The sequence below is a fragment of the Diabrotica undecimpunctata genome, chromosome 3 (genome assembly GCF_040954645.1).
Source record: "Diabrotica undecimpunctata isolate CICGRU chromosome 3, icDiaUnde3, whole genome shotgun sequence".
Taxonomy (NCBI): Eukaryota; Metazoa; Arthropoda; class Insecta; order Coleoptera; family Chrysomelidae; genus Diabrotica; species Diabrotica undecimpunctata.
In genome coordinates, this window is record NC_092805.1 from 93362233 (window position 1) to 93389393 (window position 27161).

The 27161-nt window shown below is 30.7% G+C and overlaps 1 protein-coding gene and 1 long non-coding RNA gene across 2 annotated transcripts in view; one reads left to right on the top strand and one right to left on the bottom strand.

Moving 5' to 3' along the window:
* Positions 1-209: 209 nt before the first annotated feature.
* LOC140435804 (uncharacterized) lies at positions 210-1908 on the bottom strand. The gene is made up of 3 exons (XR_011950229.1): positions 1807-1908; positions 1461-1704; positions 210-1401 (listed from the first exon to the last, which is right to left on the bottom strand). It is a non-coding gene; the product is annotated as an uncharacterized lncRNA (long non-coding RNA).
* A 4758-nt stretch (positions 1909-6666) lies between these two features.
* garz (Sec7 domain-containing protein garz) overlaps positions 6667-27161 on the top strand; it is a 49923-nt gene continuing 29428 nt past the window's right edge. Inside the window, exons 1-4 of the mRNA XM_072526316.1 lie at positions 6667-7080; positions 12085-13620; positions 20997-21257; positions 26516-27007. Coding sequence (XP_072382417.1) covers positions 6780-7080; positions 12085-13620; positions 20997-21257; positions 26516-27007 — 2590 coding nt within the window. The 5' untranslated portion in view covers positions 6667-6779. The remainder of the gene's footprint in view (positions 7081-12084; positions 13621-20996; positions 21258-26515; positions 27008-27161) is intronic.

Below are 27161 nucleotides of genomic sequence, written 5' to 3' on the forward strand. Positions count from 1 at the left end.
TATATCTCATGAGCACTGGTTTGCATGTATGAGAAGTCAGATCATACCTATATTTGAACCATAATTAGTTCTGCGATGAGATATATGAACATGAGATATATAAACAAGTAAATAATGTTTTATTGATGTTTCCAAATAATCAATTTATTATTTTTTCTTTTGGTTATATTTTCATGTTTTTCAGTCTTGAAATTTCTCTTCATGAATTGTAATGAATATTACAAACAGCTAAATAAAGTTATACAATATTTTATTTTAATAATATTCGGCTTTGCAATTAATATGCCAAAGGAATATGAAAAGAAATTAGCTAAAGGAATTTAGGAGTATGGATTATTCTATAAACAATTGCTTTTGTTCAAATGTGATTTTGAATAATATTTTACATTGTTGTTTACTTGATCTTGATTAATGTCAATATAATTAATTATAAGTAATACTCAATACATTTTTATGGAATATGATCAGATATTTTAGTTACATCTCACTAAAAACATAAGATAATGTGAAGAAAACCCCTAAATAGGTATATTAATTATTAACCGATATTATCTGATCACTGTAATAAAAAAAGAGTATTTTGACTTTTTATATTGTTATAAACAAGTAAATAATGCTTTATTGATGTTTCCAAATAATCAATTTATTATTTTTTCTTTTGGTTATATTTTCATGTTTTTCAGTTTCAAATTTCTCTTCATGAATTTTAATGAATAGTACAAACGTACACAGCTAAATAAAGTTCTACAATATTTTAGTGGAAATTGTTCACAAGGGTGGCTAAAATTTATTGTACTAAATAGAGAAACATATGTTTTAATAATATTCGGCTGTACAGCTAATATGTCAAAATTCTTGTGAAAGAGACAGTCAAGTATACTAATAAAGTTAACAAAATCACCAGTAGGCATTTTTAGATTACCATATGTCTCACCAGTTCTATTTTCATATCCGTTAAATATGAATATACAATAGTATCTCACAAATTGGTTACACTTTTTGAGTATATGCCACATATTTCACAACTATGGAATTCTTAAACATTTTTTTATTAAATATCCACACAAATAGGTTATAAAATTTCAATTTTTCAATTGTCAATATACTTCTTTTCTGTAGACTGTAACTTCTGAAGTTTATTTTTTAAATAATGGTTTTTCTTCCTTAATTGTATAACTGTACTTCATAATACATTTTTTCGGGGAGTATTTATTGATAATTGTTGTGACACTTGAGTTGAACTTGGTGTTACTGGACGTGTAGTTACATGTTCAGGTTCTCCATGGAATATGTTGTTTTTACCAGGAGTAATAGTAATATCCTGAAGTACAGTTATAGTGGATGGTTTATGTTTAATACTAACATTTTTCTCTATATCCATAGCTGAACTTTTCACTACTTCTAAAAGAAAAAGAGAAAGCTTAGATATGTGTTACATCTTAATTATTTATTTTATTTACCTTCATTAATAGGACATCTTGGAAGACATATGTTTTGGACTACTGCAGAATAAGTATGATCAAAAGTTGATGAGCCCTCCATTAAAGGAAAATTTGTGGGAACTGCTGAAGAATCGATTTTGTCATATCATTCAGAAACATCTTATTGTCGAAATGAGTACCACAAAGACGATAACTTCTATGTAAATGTTCTGCCTTATCCAATAAATCTTCTCGTCCACATGCCATTAACCAAATTTTTGCCCTAAATACAAACATTTTTTAATATACGATGAAAATCCACCGTTAATAAATAATATAACATCTTAGCATCTGTAATACACAATTTTATCCTAATAACACTCACCTATTAACATCTTTTGGAAACGAAAAAAAGCTAACATTACTTTTTCTAGAATTATTACAACACTTTATAGCTGCACAAGTGTGGCAAGTCTTTTTGTTTTTATTTTTGTACATATCGACGTATTTATACAACGGAATTGCGAAATAAAAAATGTATAAAGATTATTTGTATCTATAAATACACAAAAAGTAAACAAATACAATGGTGGTAGTGTGCTATGAATACAATGGCCTCTACATTATTTATCTATGACAAATGACAATGACCAATGAGAGCCGTCAAATTTTTCGGAGTCCAGAGAAAATGGCGTCGCTGTCTGCGCGAGTAAAATGCGCGAACTTTCGCGCCAAAGCGGAGTGGGAATACTGGGTTGTTGTCTATACTGTGGTATTGAGATGTATATCAGCAGAAAAGTGTTTGTTGCAGAAATATGTAACATAGAATCTCTGATCTATCTCTGGTCTTATATCTCTGACACAGAATAAAAACAATCAAAATGCCCACTCTTCTTGAAAATATAAGTACGCGCATCTCGTTCGCAAATTTCTCAATTCGAGTCTATGTTTCCGTTTAAAGTATGGCGATCGCGTGTTGACAAACTTCAAAATCGGCATCTGAGACTGGGTATTCTGATTGTTATTTATTCTGTGTCTCTGGTTTGTTTTGGCACCGAACAAATAACAATTTGCTTCCTTATTCTGTGATTGTATTGTGGTGCGCCTTGAGGATGATTGATTCCAAGGAATTATTTGAATTAGAATGGCATAATTGTTGCCTGCTCTCCGTCGTATGAGTATGTTAATTACCTGTAACTCTCGATTTAAATGCAATGTAGTTGATAAGTTCCTCGCTTTTTTATGATTCTATTATTTTCAAAAGAACATTACCATATTTTACATTTGCAGAGCGTCCCGTTACCGCCACAATATTTTTTCTTACTTACGTACTTACGATACTACGTATCCAAAGAGGTAGACAGTGGCGTGATTATGCTTTTTATATAATTAACAGCACCGAATTGTTACCGCTCCTCTACTGACAGCGAAGATAAATATGCAAACAAGGCGCTCGGATAGAATTCGTACGAAAATAAGGATTTAAGTTGGATCTTCGTAACTAGCGCCTACTGTACAAACAAACATACTGTATATTACGCAAATAGTCTGTGTTTATATCAGCAAACAAATTAAATATAAGTATGCAGAGCCCGGATAGTAATTGAGTTTCATCCGATGTTTTATACTTCCGTTTTCTAATTATTGCGAGGTCGAAACAAAGTAATTTTGTGCGCCATAAGTGGATAGCTCAATATAAGTTTCTTTGTTATAACAGATTGACGGGATATAAAATCAATAATGATTCTCTTCTACTAATGAAACTTAAAGTGAAATAAATGATAATTTTAAGCTTGCATAATTATAAAGGTTTGCTTTGTTCTACCACAGTATATTGTTAAATAATTATTTTAGCAAGAAACTGTGAGTTATGTTCTGTAACACACAGTTATGTCGCACGCGATCGCCATATTTTAAACGGAAACATAGACTCGAATTGAGAAATCTGTGACAAGCTACGACAGAACTGTAATTTAAATGTTAAGAGATTAATAATTTAGTACATTTAAAATAGTTTAATCTATTCTTCAACTAAAAGTACGAAAAAAATAGTGCATATTATGTCTCTAAGCCGTAAATAAATTAAACCGGGTTAATTTTTCTTTGCACATCAGATAAAATGTCACTGAACAGCACTGGTTCCGTTTAAAACATGGCTGATTCCGTCTGCGCGAACGAGATGCTCGTACTTATTTTTTCAAGCAGAGTGGGCATTCTGATTGTTTATTATTGTGTGGTTATGTTCTACAATAATGAGTTATGTTCTGTATAGTATTCATAAAGTCAGTTGAAACATTTCACTCCGACGAGATTTATAAGGGCAGTTCAATATTACATTTGCCGGTAATCAAGTTAAAGTATAAATAACACGCGTCAATGTTTCAAATGTATTTGAACAATGGACAGTGGAAGTGTGACGTCACAACTGTCAATTACTTTCCAAACAAAAGTTGAAATGCCCAATCTCAAGACTTTTTAATTTCTATAAAGTTAACATTTTGCTTCCTCTGCTGCTTTTTTTTAAGTATAGTGTTTTTTACAATAATACCATCATAATTTAGTGTTCTATTTATATGAAATATAGTTTAAAAGTTTAAATTAAAGACATTCTAACCTTACTTTATTGATATATGCATTTTATTGTTATTTTTATAAAACAACATGCTTTATAGTTTACACAACCTTGTAAAATTATTGTAATAACTATTAAAATAGTTAGATATTGCAAAAAGCGGAAAGATTCTGTAAAAAAAATGAAAAAATAACGAAAAATACAAATTATCCACACTAAACAAGGTTTGTTTGGAAAAACAGATGTCAATAAAATCTACGTCATCACTTCCACGGTCCATCCCCGTACTTCGTAGGAAAGAGATAGAAGAAAGAGAGAATGGTCCATCAAATAAATATTGGACATTGATATGTTATTCAAAATTACCAATATTTAACAGGCTACTTGAAGGTTCGCTTTCAGCCGATGGCGATGGTGTACAGATAAGAAACGCTGTTCATGCCAGTGCTGTACAGCTAAATATATATATATATATATATATATATATATATATATATATATATATATATATATATATATATATATATATATATATATATATATATATATATATATATATATATATATATATAATAAAGTTTTATTTTGAGGTTGCAGTCATTAATAGGGCAGGAAAGTAAAACTCTTTGTTCTTTAATCAAGCTTTCGCAAAATTTATTTGCTTCTTCAGGATATGCTAAAATATGGTATCAGTAAATACAACGAAATTAGAACTAAATAGCATTGTATAAAACTAGTAAAAAAACTTACAACATGAGGTTAATCCATTAAATTTTCAAATTTGCAAAACATTAAAACTTAACTTATTTTAAAAATTATACAGTTATGTAAGTATAATATTCCAATTTAATTTAATTTTGTAAAAATTCATTTTGACATTGATTGTTTGATTTATGTCAGAAAGACACTCGTTTCTGTTTATTATATTTTTTGTTGTTGATAACTAGCTCTTGATTGTTATTATGGTTACGTATATATATATATATATATATATATATATATATATATATATATATATATATATATATATATATATATATATATATATATATATATATATATATATATATATATATATATATATATATATATATATATATATATATATATATATATAAATCATTTTTGTTGTTAAATATGATATGTTAAAAATTTTTTTATACACTTGTGTACTTTATGACAATTTTAAGCAAATTCAAATTGTCTTTATCAGATAAACCTGTTCGCCACTGGCTCACTGGCTGACAATAGCGACTGACAAACCCCACAGAAGAAGAAGAAGTGCTAAAACACCGGCGGTTTTTGGGACTGTTTGCTAAGTACTCCATTAAAAATCAAATTCAACTCTAGCCTGAAGAGGGTCAACCGACCCTAAACGGGTACAACAAACATTCTCTCCTCACGAAATAAAGCTCCTTATCCCATCCCACCGAGAATGAACATTGTATGATGATAAACTGTGTTAATATGTTCATAGTTCATAGTTTCTCTAATACAGTCTGTCCCAAACCCTTCTTTCAGTGTGTCACTAATTTTGACGTCGTATAGGATTTTAAGAATGTCGAGAATTATTGCATGACATTTTAGTTAAATTTGACAGTTGCAGGATTGTAACCTCTCTTTTTCTAATTGAAAATAATTTAATAATTTTAATTTTAGTCTTTGTTCTTTCTGGATATATCTATCTATATAAATATTTAAAATATTTTTATGACCATAAATACAAAATTAAATTTTCACTGTAAAATGTCAGATAATACTAACCTGGAATGACAATTATCATTTTTTCAGTTGACGGTGTGAAAGTACTGTCACATGCGCATCATTGATTGGATATCTATTTAGCGTATTCTAAACTCCAACCAATTATACATCCGTAAGTAGAATTAGCTTTACGATAAATAATTTTCTTCTATGTTCTATGTATAATAATCACAGACTCACGTCTTTTTCTGTCACTTCTAGCTTAATGTGTTAGAGAGAATTCGATCAACTATGACCATCGAGCAAAAAGACAAAAGAGGGAATCTAATCGTTATGAAAAGGCGACCAAAAAAGTGGCCTCTGATGGCGGACATATCCGGAAATGCGAATGCGCCAAATTTAAATTTTCCGACACTTATTAACAGTAGTTATAAAATAGTTTTCAGAATGTGTCTTAGACGAGAAAATTTTAATTAAATATTAACGATAACAGTCTAAAATGTGAAACAATTGTTAAAAAACTTCAATATAAATAAGATTTCATGTGACAGTTGGGACAAATAATAACATAACCCAACTAAATTTGATTTCTTAAACAAGGAAAGACTCTCTTTCCTTGTTTAATTTGGCCTCTCAAGATGGCACTTCCTGTCTAACAATATTTTTGCCCCCACTACCTTTACATTCCCTCTTTTGTCTTTTTGCTCGATGACTATGACGCACTGAAAGAAGGGTTTGGGACGAACTATACTCTGCTTCTCCATCTCCATCCACAGACCACTAATAACCACTAATAACCACTAATAGGTTAGGTGATCTGTGTCTCCATCTCTTCTAACTCCAACGAGATGCGAGTACTTATTTTTTCAAGCAGAGTGGGCATTCTGATTGTTTATTATTCTATGCCGTGGTTCTGTAATAATAAAGATGTGGCATTTCATGTCACATGTCCTAAAACGTCAAGAAGTGTCAAAAATACAAATATGAAACGTCAAAGTCAAAATTAATTAAATGGTTCGCCAAAAGCTGATGGTGGAGACGTGTATATTTTGAAATGTTAACATATTTTCAAGATAAGAAAGATGGCACTTCCAGGGAACGGGATTTTTGTCGTCAAAGGAGAAATCTCCAACATGATGGCGGCTATGAAAAGGGGTACAAGGTGGTCGTCTCACTCTTATCAGGACGATGATGTAGATTCCTTACTAAGAAACTTTCAAGAACTAAGAGATATTTTAGACAATGTAGACGATTTAAGATTCGTAGAACCTAACACATTCTTAGCCCCCTTTTTAAATGTCATAAGGTCCGAAGAAACAACTGGGCCCGTGACTAGTCTCGCCCTATCAGCTGTTAATAAGTTCTTATCCTATGGATTATTGGGTAAGTACAGTTTAAAAAAAAATTACGTGATTTTTTTATATATTGTTTAAATTTCTTTTGAATGACAAGATACTTAACAATATTATTTATTGGATCATATTAATAATTATTTTAATTTAATGTGTTGACAGCATAATTTTAAAATAAATAAATTTTAAATAATATTTATCTATTTATGGATATACTATTCTATCTATCATTGACAAAATTAATTAACATAGATTTAGACAAGTAATTTGTGTAATACTCTACTGTAGGTACACTCTTGGTTCACACCTATTTTAGTACTTTTGGGATTTCTTTTAATAAAGTATTCAGTTGTGTTTATTACAATGGGGAAATCCATGAGAAAATTAATATTATTAATAGGCATATCTACTATTTATGCTCAGTATTTTTTATGTTTTTAATATATACTTATAGAGAGCAGCAGGAGTAAATTAATTACATTTAAAATCAGATTAGTTCAGTATAAAAAACTCCCTTCAGCCAAACAAGTTATTTTTTGCAAAAGTAATTGGATGTTTTACTACACATAAAGATTATTTGAAAGTATGATATTTTGGAAAATGTGTACACACTTATATTTATAAATGATTCCAATCAAAAGACAACCATAGTGTTTATTATCTATAAAAAATCTGTCCCTAAATTACTGCAACTTTTAAAATTAAGATATTTTCCAATTTTTGCAAATTGAAATTCAAAAGTATATTGAATTTTTTTTAACATCCTTTAGATCCACAAAGTTCTGTTAGTGAATAACCATATAATTCTGATAAATGCCATCCGGTGCATTTATTTCAATCATAATTGAAATTAACCAGATACAATTTTCCCTTAATGGTTGTACTGTGTAAATACTATATGGTAGGTATAGACTATATTTTCAATATTACAAAGAATATCATCAACAGCAAATTATGCAAAAATACAAAGATTGTCCTGAGCAGGTTACTGTATAAGAATGATTAATAACAGAACACTTAGTAGAACTTCGGTAGGATATCGGAACTACTAAGGAGCAGGAGGTCAGGGTGGTGTGCCTGTGTAGGCGATGTTTCTGAAGCACACAAGAGGAATTTTGGTGAACTTTACCAAGCATGCCAAGGTGGTACTTTCGGGGGTTACCAGCCATACAATGGAACAGCTCTTGATCAGCGTTTTTGGTGTGCAGTGTTAACTATCATTATTTGATGATATATCTATCATTATGATGATGATATATTTATCAAATCAACCTGGTGAGGAGGAATTACAAAATGAGTATTATTAATGATAGTGCAACAGCACACAGCCAGAGAAAAAAATTAAATATCTTTTTTTGGTGTTTTACATGACAAAATAATAAGTAGGCATATCAAGGTCCCATTAACTAGGTATTAACATTTAAACATATGAAATATTTTTGTATGGCTCTATATAAACAAATTTATTTATTCAACACCAATGAGGAAACTTATAAATCAAACAATAAAATAAAACTCATTATAAATGTTGCATAGTTTTGTCTTATTTATTGCAGACTAATGTGTTTAGTCTGGTTTGGTTCTAATTTTGATATTCAAAGGATTATTTTTTGTTGTATAACTTCTGGGTTATAAAATAACATTAATAATACTTAATGAATAATAAAAATATCAAGTAATAAATAAAATAATCTTTATTATGTATAACCAAAGTATAAAAAGTATATAAAAAGTATATAAGCCTTAAGTAATATTCGCTATAAGAGAAATAAATATTTTCAAGATTGAAATTGAAACAAATTATTTGACTACACCAAATTATTTGATGTAGTCAAATATAGAATCAGATTCAGATCGGAAAAAGTAATAGAGTAAGTTTACTCTGGGTGCCTGGACATACTCTTTTGAAAGGAGCAAAAAAAGCACACATACTTGCCAGGGGAGGGGCAAAAGAAACATTCACAGGCCCAGAACCCGTCATTGGAATAGCAAGAAGCACAGCCAAAATAACAATATCAGACTGGGTGGAATGGATGAAACATAACCACTGGTACAAACAAATGGGTGTTAAATATTCGAATACCTTTATATATGCAAAGACATTTGAAGAAGAGATCCAAAGATCCACTAGATATGAATAGGAATGATCTGCAAATGATCATCCATTGGATTAGGGAAAGAATAAGGACAGGAAAAAATTTAATGTATCTTGCATGAACTACATTTTTATTGTTAGGTGTGATAATAGATATTCTAAAATGTTGTTGGGAAATGAAGTCATAAGGTAAAATTTTTTATTATGGCCCACCATTTAAATTCTGAGTAGATTGAATTAATTCACTGGTTTATTTTATTTACATTTATTTTAAATCCTAATTTGACTTGTGATTCTCTATTGTGTTAGAGATTTTTTGTTTTCCATATATGTGTATTTTGGTAATTAAAACTCTACTATAGTATAGCATTTTTGAAATAAATTTTTCACAACTATACAATGTTAAATGTTGTTGTATTTCTACGACAGTATATAATTTATTACTGTACAATTCCAGGTTTTCTGTAACTTTTACAAAAATTTTCATCTTCCAGTTGTAGGATATTCATTTTGAGACTCTCTGTACTATATTGTGACACAAATGAACATGTTTATGCCAAAAAGACTTACAATGGTTTTGCATCTTGGTTATAATTGACAATCTCTTTAACATACTGTATGTGTAGAAAATGTTTCCATACATTTCAGTATTTTGTAAAGTACACAAAAGAAGAATAGAAGAATAGAATCTGTCTATTAACTTTGTACTTGCCTGATTTGGGTGATTACGAAAACATAATGAATTCACGGTATAACAGTTCATTTCTTTTTGCTCAGTCTAAAAATCAGATATCTGATTAATGGATCTAGAATACCTAATGATACTAAGATATTTTTGATCTTTTCATAATTATAAAAAATATTTATTTCAATCACTACAATAAACAAAAAAATGTGAATTCACTTTTAATCCCACTACATGAGAGAAAAATTTACGATTTGATTTTAAAAAATTAAGTTTTTATTTAAGTACTATAACTTAGCATACTGGTCTGCGATTTCCAGTACTCTGCGCAGGACAGACCGGAAGGGGAAGTTCTGGTCCCTGATACAAGGAAAGTTCAAGGGTGCCTTTCAATGACAACTAGGACATACTCTATGGGTACATAGGATCGTATGTCATGTATGAATAAGGACACAAAATTAACATACACACATGCATACCTACACTGTATTCAATCAGTAAATCACCAGAAAGCTGCACCCGCTACCGTGGTGTAACAGCATCGTGCCCAAGAGATGACCTGTATCAAAGCTGACAGCGTTTCATACTAACGAGAGAATGTCATGGGTGCTATTCAAAAAAAGTTGTTCGGGAAGTGAACCCATATATGAGTGACTCTTCCGAATTCACAAATAAAATATAAAGGGAACAAGTAGAGAGGTGACCCCAATCTGCATCTGGCCCAAATAGGTACAGGTGAATTTTCGGCATAATAAGGTAGTTCAGGGACAAGTAAATGATTGTCTTTGGAAAGCATATATATATTATATAACAGATGATCGATGTAGAACAGACAGCTTCCACAGAAGGAAGAAAGAAGTTCATAACTTAAGTGAAATTCTAGTCATTAAAAATTGTTCTATTAAAAATTTAATTTTATTAAAATTTAAAAATTAATAAAGTTAATAAAATTTATAAAATATTAAATAAAATTTAAAATTTAATATTATTTATTGTAATATTATTCCACATTAATTTATTCAGATTTTATGACTTTCTTCTGCAGATCATTTACATTGACCAAGGCGACAGCTCCTCTGTGTTCAGTCAAATGAGTATTTTCACCTTCCTTTTTTTGTTCCAATGTCTATTGAACCACAACTACAGGCAATGCGATAAATTTCTCTACTGAACAATGGTTCTCTTGGATATTTTAGATCTGTCTTAGATTTTCTTGTATAATATTCATTGATTTGAAGATGGACTCATATTTCACTAAGATTTTACCAATTCGATTGATCACATCATTTTGAGTCTTTTGGTTCTAATTTCGAGGTTGGTAATTCATCCTTTAACCACATCTAAATAAATGTAAACCCAACTCTAAAGTATTTTGTACTGAGACCCTATGGCTTCAATTGACACAATCATCATAAAATATAGTGATATAAAGATTCATATCTTCCATAGATCTTTAACATGTTTTCTATAAAATTCCTTTGAGTAACGAATCCTATGAGTAATCCTGAAAATTGGTCTTAACAGAACATTTTTCTTGTGAATTTTATGAAGGTCATACAGTGGCGGTGGTAGTGCTTCTGTCTTTCTTTGTACTCTCTCTATTTATCTTCCTGTCTCTCTCCCCCCTCTCTTTCTCATGCTATTTAAATATTTTAGATGTTATCTGAGGGTCTTTTGCCAAGTCAGTTTTCCTTTTTTTCAACTTTTTTTTCAACAGTTTAACATTGATCTTCTGTTGGTCTTAGTTTTATCTCTCAATATATGTACCTTGTATAGTATGTTTAGCAGCGTGACATCTCTGTAATTCTTGCACCCTGATATCTTTTTATGAATGGGGATAAATTATCCCCTTGTTCCTTTGGCAGTTTTTTTGATTCCCATATCTTTCCCACCAAGGATTGTATCGCGATATGCAGTCGTTTTCCACCAAATTTTTTGAGTTGTGCAGTTATGTTGTCACTCCTATGGTTTTGTTGTTGTTTAGCTCTTTCCTTGTACATTTCTCTTAATTTGTTATTCAATAGAAGTAGTCTAGACAAATTAATTAGGAAGAAGTATCAAAGCATCAAAACTCCAAAAACAATGTATTCTTATAAAACTGCGAAGGCCAGTGTTTAATATTTATTATGTTATATTTTTTAGATAGTAAAAATGTTAAAAAAGTATTTTTTTTTTATTTTTATCACACAGTTATGATATAATTCATCATGATAATTTGACATTCAATATCTTATTAACGCATATCATTTTTTCAGATCCCTTGCACACATCTATCCCTCAAACTATCCACAGCATAGCCGATGCAGTCACCCATGCCCGTTTCGTTGGAACAGACCAGTCGTCAGATGGAGTAGTTCTCATAAGAATATTGCAAGTCCTAAGAACTCTGACATTGTCTCCAGAAGGCACTGCCTTAACTAATGAAAGCCTCTGTGAGATAATGCTGTCATGTTTTCGAATATGCTTTGAAACAAGGCTTGTCGACCTCTTGAGAAAAACTGCTGAACACTATTTAAAGGAAATGGTGCAATTAATTTTTATGAGGTTGCCGCAGTTTAGTGAGGATCTCAAAGTTTCTTACATTAAACAGTTAAAGATGAAACCTGGAGCTTTAGATCAAACACGTACTAAGAGGAAAAAGCAGTATTCTTCACTTAAAAAAGATAAGAATGACACTGACATTAAGTCTCCCCAAACCCCACAAGGCAATCTTGCAACAGTAGCACAAAGTAGTATAGTAGATATGCAAGGTTCCTTGCAAAATCCTGAAAACGCTAACCCTGTAACTCCAAATGCTAGTCCAAAAGAAAATTTCAAGTGTGATGTAGATATCATTGTTGACAGTCCTGTTAGTAATAATGAAGATTTAAAAAATATCGATTCTATATCGTCTGGTGTAGAAGAAGCAGTAACAGAACCTAAATCACTTACTGAAGAAGAAATTACAGAAGAACAGAGTCAGACTACTCAAGATTACATAAATCAAAGAGGCATAAGGTTTACTCCACAATTGCAGCAAGAAGCTAACTTGTCGCCCTATGGTTTGGCATGTGTAAGAGAATTACTGAGATTTTTAATAAGCCTGTGTAACCCTCTTGATAAACAAAATACAGAAATCATGATCCATCTAGGTTTAACCCTTTTAACAGTTGCATTTGAAATAAGTGCTGATAATATTGGTAAATATAACACTCTGTTAGCTTTAGTAAAGGATGATTTATGCAGAAATCTATTTTCTCTTATGAGTACTGAAAGACTAGCAATATTTTCATTGGATTTACAGGTGTCTTTTTTATTATTTGAATCATTGAGAACACATCTTAAATATCAATTAGAACACTATCTAAAGAAATTAATAGACATCATCCTCAGCGATTCTCCTAAAGTAACCTACGAACACAAGGAAATAGCATTAGATAATCTACTTCAGCTGTGGCGAATACCAGGGTTTCATACTGAACTATATGTTAATTACGATTGCGATATGTACTGTGCGAATCTGTACGAAGAATTAACTAAATTATTAGCTAAACATTCAATATCTTCGACTACTGGAGTGTACCATACCCATTTGTTATCTTTGGATGCACTTATGATAATCACTGAAGGGATTGAAAACCGGTGTTGTGAAGAAAAAGATAGATTAGATGCAGGAAATAGTGAATTGGTTCAGCAATCAAATGACATTAGCTTCTATGTTGGAAAAAATTCTAGGACTAAAATTTCTCCAATCATGCCAAAGAAGGAGGAATTAGCTCAAAAGAAGAGTATTAAGAAGTGGCTACCGCAAGGTAAGGACCTATTTTTTATTTTATTAGAATGTTTTATCTTGAAGTATTGGATTTTCTTATAATTCTTTTTAGACGAAAATTATCGTTATTAAATAGCTTCTAGTATTCACTGCTGAACTTAAACGTTTACTAATACATTTCGATAATTTTTCAAATGGGATCATTACAGAAGTTGCGTTACTCAGTTTTTTGTTGATCTAAGCGATCATTAATTACAATTTATCAAATTGTTAGCATTTCCTGATTTCTGTTTTTATCTTCCCTTCATTTTACCATTCCCCGATTCCACTTATTGCGGCCTGCTTAGTCGTAACATTAAAACGTTTTCATTATATTCACAGGATTACTTCTTTTTTGTTCATTATACTTTTTGGTACTGTCATATTTTTTCATCATATTTTATTTTTTTTTAACGGAGTAGATAAAGCGACATTTCTAAATGAAGGAGGTTCCTACCCACTAAAAATCTAGACTTGTTAAATAGTGTTTTAAGTAGGACATATTGAAATAGTTGGTTAATTAATTAAAATAATAAATATTTAAATAAAATTAATGATTTAAAATAAAAATAAAAATTGACAGAAATCATAAATTGTTGTCAATTCAAGAAGAAGCCCACTTACCATTTTTGTGATGTTAAATGTGTAGAAAGGAATTTAACATCGAAGCACGCCGGTGGTGCATCGCGACGGCGGAAAAGAATTATTTTACGTTAAACTGTGCGTTCATCACGACGTCTTGTGCAGTTCTGCCCCAGTTCTCTCGGTATCAACAAAACCCTCTTACCAACATTCGGGTAAATCTTCTTAGGTGGTCTGGGGGTATTTCGAACGAAAGACTGTAATAAATTAAAAGTTTTGTATTGGGTATGCATTCTCATTTTGAAATGGCGTAAATTAGATAAAAGCCTCAAATAGTTGATCTTTTAAAAGCGTTTTTGGCTTTCGAGTTAATTAACGACAAGTGTGGGTTTTTGAACTTGAAAAAATTATGAGTTAGGTAGTTTTACAGATAGGAATTTAAACATATTAAAGTAGCTTTTAAATGAAACAGTTTTGTTCTCTTTGTGTCAGAGTTTAAACACACCAATAAAAGATGCCATAAACTAAGTTTTACTATCTTTACCCAAATTTTAAAAATTTTAGAATGTATTTTGTCCATTATTTTATATTTTATATACTACTACTACTTGTCGGTTTATAACGTTCTCCGCCGTTTTCTGACTTCCAATCGCCACTTAGACCGGTTGTTCCATAGATCTTCTTCTATGGCCCTCTCTCTCAGTTCTTTATTTATTCCTTCGCTCCAACTTTTTCTCGGTCTACCTCGTTTTCTCTTTCCTTCTGGTTGCCATTTTAGTATTTCTTTTGGCATTCGGTGTTCGTCCATTCTTTGTATGTGTCCGAACCAGATAAGTTGTTTTGTTGTAAGGTCATCTGTGATTGTTCGTTTGATTCCCATTATTTCTCTAATGCGTTCATTGGTAATTGGTATATTGTAAGATCGATTAATTAAGTCACTATAAAAGTTTTTTTTTAGTATTTATTAATAGAGAATAATATTCTTTTTTTTTTCCTGTTTATAGGTATCTTGAGACTCGAGACTCCCTATATTTTTTGCTATCCAGTGTAGACTTTTTAGTTTTTCACTAGCGTGGCTTACCTCATTTGTTACCCATGTAGACTTATTTGTCTTGTCTGCTTTATACTGTGTTTTTATGGGACATGTGTGGCATATTCAGCATTCAATTGTGAATAAACTTCATCAAAAACTGTAGAAGAAATCCCTGCTTTAAACATCAACATATTTTCATCTGAGATATCCCTGTAACTGATAGGTTTTTTATCTTCTTTCAATACTTTATTAGCTTGCAAATTTACACTAAGTGAAAATACTTGATGGTCACTAAAGTGCCCCTCGAAAACATTTGATTTATAAAGGATATACCAGAATCTATCAGGTTAAACCAAAGTTCAGGTGAATAGACAGGGTAACGCCAGATGCTGAGATTGGTATTTATAACAGGAAAACTAAAAAACAGAAGAATAGAGTATAGTACCGTAAACCAAAGAAGATCGATATCCTCTAGCTATAGCACCACAAATAATGAGAAAGACCAACCTCATGAATTTTGTAATTGCAAGAATGTTAAAAGTGAACCAGAGACTGGATATGAGCAGTAAAAATTTGGCAGTAGAATAGTAGATGCGACAAGCATAAAGCATTTATGATGTGAGGAATTTATATTTTATATATTTTATATGTGTGTTATTAATGTTGAGTGTCAATGCTTTTATAAATAATCTCAACGACTATGTCTTGAAAAAGGAATAAAAGCATTCCGAAAGCTAGACAAAAAGTCAAAAGAGTGTTTCATTAACATCCCGGCCAATTTTCTGACTGCAACCCTAATAAACTGTGTTGTTTGTTTATATTGACAGTCACTAATATCCAGTATTTCTTGTATATATATATATATATATATATATATATATATATATATATATATATATATATATATATATATATATATATATATATATATATATATATATATATATTGTTATGCTATTTAAATTGTATTATATTGCTTATTTAGAAAAATTCCTGTCTATATTTATTAAATGATCTAATCTCCAATTAATCACAATAAATCAGCATTAATTAATTACAATCTCAGGCTATTTAACTTGTACTATTTACCTTTGATCGTGGATTCAAAATATTTTCCAATTGGCATCCTAATTGGGATAGGTAATATGACCTGAATAAAATACATAGAATTTCAACTGAACTATATGTGAGATGTCCTTTATTTTAATGAAATTTTATATAACAATCAATCCTGTAATATTTGCAATATACTAACTTTAAATATATGAGAAGTTGTTTTCTATCATGGACCCAAATGTTATTTTACATTGATTTTTAATATGTGTTATAACTAAGCTCTTTTTATAATTCTTTTTTTTTTAAATGATCGCAAAATTAACTGTCTCTATTATTTATTCAATTTATTTAATTAATAAATGAAAACCACACTCCTGCTCTAATGAAAATTGACTGACCTTTCTTTCTCTGCCGTTGCAATTCTATGGCCACGCCACAAAAAAAATCCTTTCTCTGCTTCTGCTCCTATTGTGGTCCAGATGACGTACACCTTTCTCCTATCTGTCCTGGTATCTGCAACCCAACAACTCGTGTTAGTCTATGCAGCCTCCTTTTGAGCCAATCTCCGCGCCTGTTTATAACTCCAAATGTTTCCAGCTTCGTCTGATATTAATATTCTTATACCCTTTGGTTTTTCTATCTCTCTGTACCCCGTTCCTCACACTGGTCAGCTTTTACACAGCAAATAAACACACCCGGTAAATTACGTCTTCGGGACTTCAAACAAACACAAATCACAAAGCTCCTTCCTTCTTGGACGACGAAAAACTGACTAACCAACCTTTTTCCTCTCTCCTATCTCATAGCCAAAACCACCACCTCCTTGCATTTAAAAATTGACCAATAAAAATCATCCACCTCTGTGACGTATATCGTTACCAACCAACTCTCTCTATAAAACGTCATTCGGGTAATTCCAGAAAACAACATTCTTTAATTATTCTAACTAAATCTATCTGCTTTACAAATATTTCTTACTAATAGCTACAAACGAGACCTGTTTCTCAATTCAATGTCTTTTGTTAATAAACTTTTACCGATATAATCTTTCGGGGAGAAAAACCACCGCAAATCCCGGTCTATTGTTTAAACACTTTCTATATACACTTTTATTCCGGGTAAATCCATTCCACAATAACCGACTTATTTAAATTTCTTATCGATAATATTTGAAAGTCTTGTCTCTGAGGCCTAATGAACAATTCTTCGAACAACTTAAAATACATATTTTGTCTTATACAGGATGTTTGAAAATTTATATGCCCGTGTCTTTATGAAATATCAATAATTTTAATTTTTATTTAAGTAATAAAATTTGTATATCGGTTTTTTATTGCTTATGGACATTCAAAAGTACAACAATATATATATATATATATATATATATATATATATATATATATATATATATATATATATATATATATACATGTATGGTGAAAAATGTTGATCTCGGGTCAGAAGTGAACCAGATCATACTTTATATTTACTTGGATTATATGCAAAAAGTTTATTATTTTAAAAATTCAATGACTGACTGTAGATGACAATTAATTGGATCCCCCGTCGCATGTGACGGGCAAAGTTACTAGTATTATAATAAAATAATAGGAATATTAAAAATAAAATATTTAAGTAAATGCTAAATACTTTTCCAAGCAGAAAGAGAGAATGGTGGAAAAGCTGCATTTTATACTTAATTACGATCCTTCGTTTCCTCACATCATAAATGCTTTATGCTTGTCGCATCTACTATTCTACTGCCAAATTTTTACTGCTCATGTCCAGTCTCTGGTTCACTTTTAACATTCTTGCAATTACAAAATTCATGAGGTTGGTCTTTCTCATTATTTGTGGTGCTATAGCTAGAGGATATCGATCTTCTCTGGTTTACGGTACTATACTCTTTTCTTCTGTTTTTTTTTTAGTTTTCCTGTTATAAATACCAATCTCAGCATCTGCCGTTACCCTGTCTATTCACCTGAACTTTGGTTTATCCTGATATATCCTGGTATATCCTTTATAAATCAAATGTTTTCGAGTGGCACTTCAGTGACCATCAAGTATTTTCACTTAGTGTAAATTTGCAAGCCAATAAAGTATCGAAAAAAGATAAAAAACCCATCAGTTACAGGGATATGTCAGATGAAAATATGTTGATGTTTACGCAGGGATTTCTTCTCCAGTTTTTGATGAAGTTTATTCACGATTGAATGCTGAATATGTCACAAATTAATTTTTTAGCATTTTAAATTACAATCTAAATTTATATTGTCCCATAAAAACACGGTATAAAGCACACAAAACAAATGGGTAACAAATGAGATAAGACACGCTAGTGAAAAACTAAAAAATCTACACTGGATAGCAAAAAATATAGGGAGTCTCGAGTCTCAAGATAGGTACCTATACACAGGCAAAAAAAGAATATAATTCTCTATTAATAAATACTAAAAAAAACTTTCATAGTGACTTAATTAATCGATCTTACAATATACCAAAAACAATTTGGAATTTAGTAAACAGTGAAACGGGTAGGCAAAAGAAGAGGTCTGATATTATTCTACATTATGATGATAAAATGATTACCAAGTCTTGTGATATTGCTAATTAGTTTGCCTCATATTTTGCTACAATTACAGAATACACTCTTCAAATTCATCTTGGCACATTGTTGCCTTCTTCTTGTACTACCTCAAAAATGTGTAACAAAACATTTTTCTTTTTACCCGTAACTCCAATTGAAATAAAAAATACAATCGATCAACTAAAAAATAAGCCTAATACTGGTATTGATAACATATCTGTAAAAATAATCTGATAAGTGATCATATATCGATTCCTTTAACCAATTTCTCTCAATAACAACCAGCCAATTTCCATCCATATTTAAAATGGCAAAAGTTACTCCAATCTTCAAAAAGAATGAACCTCATGATATTTCAAATTATAGAGGAGTATCTGTTCTTAGCATAATTTCCAAAGTAATAGAGATTGTATACAACAGAATGTTAAATTTGATAGAAGAATACAATTTATTAACTCCAAAACAACACGGCTTTAGATAAAAAAAAGTCAACACTCACGGCTGCATGCAGCTTGTTTGAGCGTATTTATGATGAATTAGATAGTAGAAACCACGTGGCAGGACTATTTTTTGATCTATCACGAGCTTTTGACTGCTTAGACATAACATTTATTCGCAATAAATTATATAACGTTGGTTTTAGAGGGATATTTCTACAATTCGTAATAAATTTCTTAAGTGACAGGAAGAGTGTTTTTAAGATGAAAGAATCAAGCTCAGAACCATACACGACAAATAAAGGAGTACCACAGGGATCCGTGCTGGGACCATTATTATTCCTAATTTTTATTAATGATCTACCAGATCATATAAGGGCACTTATAATATCAATGTTTGCTGATGATACCTCGTTAATAGTCTCTGCACGTACACTCGAGGAATTAAAAATGATCATGAAGACTGTTGTTGACTGTTTTATACGCTGGTGTAATACCAACAGACTAATATTAAACATTGACAAGACGGAAATTATTTATTTTCAATCATACAACTCATCTACCTATGACTATATCTTAACCATCCATGATAGAAACAATATATTATCTTCCACTTTACAAAGTTTTTGGGTGTGTTCGTTGATTGTAGTCATTCAGATTCAGATTGTAGATAAGCTTTTTATGCTATATCTAGAATTAAAAACACACTACCCATCTCGGCATTAATGAACGTTTAATATAGCCTTGCTTACAGCTACATGTGCTATAATGTAATTTTGTGGGGGAACTCAGTAGATAGTAACAAAGTGTTCATTACCAAAAAAAAATGATCCATAAAATTTTTAATTTGGATTATCAACATTCTTGTCCAATTTTTATTCTCTCTCCAATTTTTATTAAAGATCAAATTTTAACTTTCTACTGCCTATATATCTATAAATGTTTACTTTATGTAAAAGAGGAAATCAATACATTTCCATTAAATTCAATCACTATTACAATACAAGAAGTGCTGAATCTTTACGAGTTCCTAAACACAGAACATCCAAATTTCAAAATTGCTTCAGATATATGGGACTGACCTTATACAATTATTTGCCAAAAACTGCGAAAGAAATACCACTTTCCTCTAAATTTAAAAAAATGTTAAAGATTTACTCCTAAGAAAAGCATATTATTCTATAAATGAATATCTTGAGGACAAACTGCAGTAGCTTCATATTTTACTTGTAAAAATGTTATTTTATATATTTTATGTTTTGTCAATTTTGTTACACTGTGAATATTGTATTATACACATTAATGTTTTTTATACTGAATTCTGTAGTGACGTATCCTATACATTTATTTTTAATGTCTTTAAAGGATCAATAAAGTATTACTATGACTATGACATACTTGATTCTAGTGCCCGGGTTATATCTTCTGCTAATTGCAGACGTTTTTGTACTTCCCACAAAATTTGCACATATCTTGTATATGTTATGTAGCTGAAAGTTGTATAAGTGTGTCCATGTCCCGTCTTTACAAACTTTGAATATTTTGAGTAGTATATAAATTGCGTACATTTTTTTCATGATTAGTCGGATTTGGTTAGAATTTATGCCTCTGAATCTATGCCTCTTTAAAAACAGGTCTGGTATCTACTTCATTATCTATAACTAACTTTTTATTATTTATAGGTACCGAATACTTCAACAAAAAGCCAAAAAAGGGAATAGAATTTCTTCAAGAACACGGAGTACTAAAACAGGATATTGATTTGGATGAAATCGCTAGATTTTTAAGAGAAAATCCAGTTCTGAACAAGGCTATGATTGGCGAATATATAAGTAATCGAAGTAATTTGAAAATTCTGCAATCCTTCGTTGATACTTTTAATTTTACCGGAGTGCGTATCGATGAAGCTTTGAGAGCTTTCCTAGAGACTTTCAGGTTACCAGGTGAGTTCTCATTAATATTAACAAATGGGTACGTACGTTGAACTTGTCTTACATTAAAAATCAAACAGTCATCAATATACGGAGATAATCACGAATTAAAAAAATTTAAATTATCGAATCTTATTAAATGTACAATTATTGCGTTTATGCGAGATTACATAACAAATGAAGAGAGACTACAAAAATCCTATAGTAAATGATGACTATTAAGAACCTTTTATAGTACACACTATAGATATTTTGCCAGTTATATTAAGAAATTTTTTATAGTGCCCACCATAAATACTTAGCCAATCGAAACTGTGTCTCTTTCAAAAATCGTGTTAAGTAGACCATTTCTTATTGAAAATGGCTAAATTTACCAAAGTTAGAATCTTCACAGAAACTATCTGTGCATATTAGTACAGCGTAACAATATAACTCCAACTAACGTTGGGAGCCAATTGTTTTGACCTTCGACTAGCTCTAGTCTCTCAGGTTAAGATAGTCTCATCTTAAACGCAAATCTTAACAAAGAGAAAAGGCAGGGACAAATAAAATAGTATATTAACTAACTGTATTTATTATACATTAAAAATTAATTTTAATATTAATAAAAAAACAAATCCTGCCTGTACAAAATGTTATGCCGAAATGTATGGTTGGCTTCATGTAGTTGGATAACTTGTTGGCTTGCTGCAGTTCATTGTAGTGTTAACTGCAGTTGTAGTGGAACATAGATCAATTAGTATGAATTTATTAGTTGAATGTAGTTCCCCATAGCATCAGTCATGTCATGTTCCATATGTGTTCTCTCTGTGGCGCACCACATGGTTCATGAAGTCCCACCCAAATAGGAGGAAAAGAATAATTGCCAATAAGGCTAAACAACTAAAATAAAAAACCTTTTATTAGCAACAGCATAATTTTAAACATTTCCTTGCCATGTTGGACCAAAATTACAAGTACAGTAGTCTCTCTTTATAACGATTCCCTATATAACGATAATTCCTCTATAACGATGAAAATAGTAAACGTTGGTTGGTTCGTCATAAGGACAATGTATTAATTCTTTCTCTATACCGATATCGTTCTCTCTTTATAGCGATGACTTTTCAGCGTTCAATAGTGTCGATGACAAATGTGTTTAAAGTTGTTTAAACCTGAGTCACAAGTGGCAAGGTCATTATCCAGCAGTTGTTTTGTTTTGCACTTAAGGAATGCGGCCACCCATTTTACTCATTCTTATCAGAGGGTTAAGTGACTCTCTTTTATTGTTCGGGTGGCGTGCCTAACTGTTATCACACAGATGTTGTCATCTATTGACGACTTTTCATTCCTAGTTTGAGTTGTGTCTCAGTGTGTCAACAGTCAACATGTTTTCGAAAAAGCGTAAATGTTCTTGGTGGAGGAAAAGTTATCGATAACTCGAGTAATAGAGAAAGGTGAAAAGTAATCGCATGTCGTTCGCCGTACGGGGCTGTCTCAGTCAACTATGGCTACGATATGGAAGAACAGAAAAAAGTGGCTAGAAGCGGAGATGGAGGGCGGTAGCAGGAAGAAATTGCGGAAATCTCAGCACGAAGATTTAGATCGCGCTTTGCTTCAGTGGTTAAATCAGCAGCGTATGAACCATATTCCACTTTCTGGGCCTGTGGTCAGGACAAAAGCTTGGGTTTTTTGCAACTGAGCTTGGAATTGAGAATTTCAAGGCATCTGAGGGTTGTCTGAGCAAGTGGAAGCTGCGGCACAAGATCAACTACGGACAAATCAGCGAAGAGGCTCGCGATGTTAACAAAAACGTAATGGATGGTTGGCTAGAAAACGTGTGTCCTGGTCTGAAGGCACGATATGCATCAGACGACATTTTGAATGCTGGTGAGACTGGATTGTTTTTTAAAATGACACCAACCAGAACTTTAAAATTTAAATCGGAAAAGTGCGTTGATGGAAAGCTCTCTAGGGAACGCATTACATTTTTAGTGGCCGCTAACATGACAGGTTCGGTGATGCGAAAATTGTTAGTGATAGGGAAGTCGAAAAACCCACGTTGCTTTAAAAACATAAAAAATCTACCGGTAACCTATAAAACAAACAAGAGTGCGTGGATGACTTTGGAAATTTTTGAAGAAGCGATAAGAAAGTGGGATATCGAGCTTAAAGGAAAAAAAATTCTTCTGCTTGTAGACAATTGTCCTGCCAATTATGTATTGTGCGACTTTCAAAACATCGAACTTTGTTTTCTGCCAACAAACACAACGAGTGTCCTTCAGCCCATACTCCCGAGGAAGCTTTTAAATAAATGGCGAAATATTGAGTAATTTAGAAAAAAGAAAGATTTATATTACAGACCACTTTACCCGATAATTTGAACGTATTTATAAATTATTTTTTGGTCGAAATAATCACTTCTAATATATATATATATATATATATATATATATATATATATATATATATATATATATATAAACATATATATATATATATATATATATATATATATATATATATATATATATATATATATATATATATATAAACATATATATATATATATATATATATATATATATATATATATATATATATATATATATATATATACATATATATTCATATTTTACTTCTTTAATACACAAAAAAGGATAGGAAAAAAAATTTGTTTGTATATTTTTATTTGTCAAAGATTCTTAAATTTTGTAACGTTATTACCGTCACATGTTTGTTATTTTTCTTCAAATAATTAGTGTATTCCAATTTCTGTTAATTTTATTCATTTGTTAAGTTTCTGTTTTGTTTTACTATTTTTCTTCTAAAAATAGTTAACGCTCAACTTTCTATCAACTAAACATGTTGTCAAATCTTATTCTTCATTTTAAATTTTCACTTATTTCGATTCTGTTCTCATTCACTATTTGCATATTCCCGTATTCAGACCCCTTATCAATTCCATAGACATAAAATGTCTATGACCTATTCCAAGTCGATACAAGATATTTGTCAATTGACAACTCTTGGCTTCCGTCTGTCAGTTTCACTTCAAACTAATCGAAAGTAAGCATTTTTTATGTATCTATTTCATGTGTTTAAATTGGAATTTCTGTTCATAAACTCATTTATATTCTTAGATCTCTTTTGGAGTGAGAACATGTTGATATCGTTTTAATATAATATTCTTTTGACATAACCTCCAAGCCACCTTTATTTTCAACCCTATTAATTTTATATGTATGTAGAATCTTTTATTTAATTTAACGAATTTATTTTATTAAAGGTTATATTCATTTAATACTTTCCATTTTTGCTAAGTATTATCTTGTTGAAATTGTAATTACAGTCCTCTCTCTCTATAACGATATGCAAGGGACCGGGAATTTTCATCGTTATAAGGAGAGATCGTTATACAGAGAGGGACAAAATTCGGTACTGTCATATTAATAATACTGTACTAAGTAACCTATTTTTATTTAAAAAAATTGATCAAAACGAATATAAATTAATTAAAACTGTATTGTATACTACATAGATTTATTAAAGAATAATATAAGCAATACAGTATAAAAAATGACTGTACAATTAAAACATGTGTACTGTACAATAACAAAATAATATGCTGCTGTAAAATTTATTTAGCCTACATTACCAAAAAGTCTCAGCATAAATCAACTCAAAAGCACTCGTTCTTCCTGGTGGATGAAGAATCGATGCAGTACTTTTGCCGCATCCAATGCCTGCTGAGCGGTCGGAGCTGGTTCTGGCTCTGCTTTAACTTCCGGGTCACTGTTTTCTTCTACACGAACTACTTGTAGGATGTCCTCGTCAAAAAGTCCAGGTGTTATAGCTAGATTTTCATCAAATTCTTCAAAATCTGTTAGCTCTTCTGGTCCGTAGGTGATACTAAGTTCAAACTGTCTGGCCCAAACATCTAATGGCAGGTCATCTTCACCATCAGTCAATCCTTGATCTTCCAACCATCCTGCATGTTTGAAGGAATGTTTTATTGTATTGCTGGTCACCTCGTCCCAGGATTTACTAATCATTAGGATGGCGTCAAGAATGTTAGTTTAAGATCGCCATTGTTCTCAACCAATTCCATCAAAAGTCTTCTCTGTAATGGCTTTTCAGACTCGTGATGACACTTTGGTCCATGGGCTGAAGGACACTCGTTGTGTTTGCTGGCAGAAAACATATTAAGATGAATGTTGGCTATTTTTAATATTTATAAATTTTGTTCAATATCTTACAATATATGTTACTTAACTGTCCAGTGTCCGTTTTATAATTTAAAGTGTTTTATTTTTGTTAATGTAATACATTTCAAGAAATAATCTACTTTTGTAGTTTTTTTTTCAAACATCACAATGGCTAAAACAACGCATCACACAACATAAAAGTGATTGCCGCTTGAGAAAAAATACTTGCGCAGTGGTTGAGCACTATGAAAACACTGGTCATATGCTAGACTATAACAAAGCTCATATTTTGGCACAGACTGATAACTACAAAAGTAGATTATTTCTTGAAATGTATTACATTAACAAAAATAAAAACACTTTAAATTATAAAACGGACACTGGACAGTTAAGTAACATATATTGTAACATATTGAACAAAATTTATAAATATTAAAAATAGCCAACATTCATCTTAATAACAACTAACCTTAATAATTCATCAAATAAATATTATTCTTCTAACTTTTCTTTTATTGTTATTTTTATTTTTACATTTGAAATAATTTTAATTTTTTATCGTATAGCTGTAACGAACGTGCTTAAGACAATTTAATCTTGACATTCAATATTTCAAATACTTCAATGTCAGTTTTTATTTGCGAAATCTTTTAAATTCTGTGAGTGTTAAAATGTATTTGTACGCCATTTTTTGTAATGTTCAAATTGTTTTTAGTTTACTCCTGAGGAAGCTTTTAAATAAATGGCGAAATATTGAGTAATTTAGAAAAAAGAAAGATTTTTATTACAGACCACTTTACCCGATAATTTGAACGTATTTATATATATATATATATATATATATATATATATATATATATATATATATGTATATATATATATATATATGTATATATATATATATATATATATATATATATATATATATATATATATATATATATACCCTCACTGTTAAGTTATATGTGCTCACTCTGAAGCTATTGTATTTGTGGTTTGTGATGTACTAGTTTAATATTATTTTTTGTTATAGACTATCAATACCTTTAATTTTTATATTTGTACATGAATATATTTTTGTAGGTGAGGCACCCACAATCTCCCTGATCTTAGAACATTTCGCCGAAACGTGGCACAAGGCCAACAACGAACCATTTGCAGATGTGGATTCTGCCTTTACTTTAGCCTATGCGATAATAATGCTCAACGTTGACCAACATAACGAAAATGCAAAAAAACAAACGACCCCCATGTCGGCTAATGCCTTCAAGAAAAATTTGAAGGGCGTTAACGGAGGTAACGATTTTGACGAAGAAATGTTAGATGATATATATACAACAATAAAAAACGAAGAAATAGTTATGCCAGCCGAACAAGCCGGGTTAGTTAGGGAAAATTATTTCTGGAAGATCCTGCTGAGGAAGGGACAGACAAAAGATGGCATGTACATACATGATAATAGTGGTACTTACGATTCTGAGCTTTTCCAGATTGTGTATGGACCGATAGTAGCAGCTCTGTCTTCTGTTTACGAGAAGGCTGAAAACGAAAGTGTACATAAGAAGGTCATGCAAGGTTTGTTTCCATGTTACTTTAGATTTTTTATACGTTTAAATTAAATTATTGAATTTTATTTTATTGAATTATTTTGACTATCAATATTTTAAAAATTTAGCAGTAATACTCTTCCAGCACTCTACTCTTAAAGACTTTTGCCAAATCCTTATTC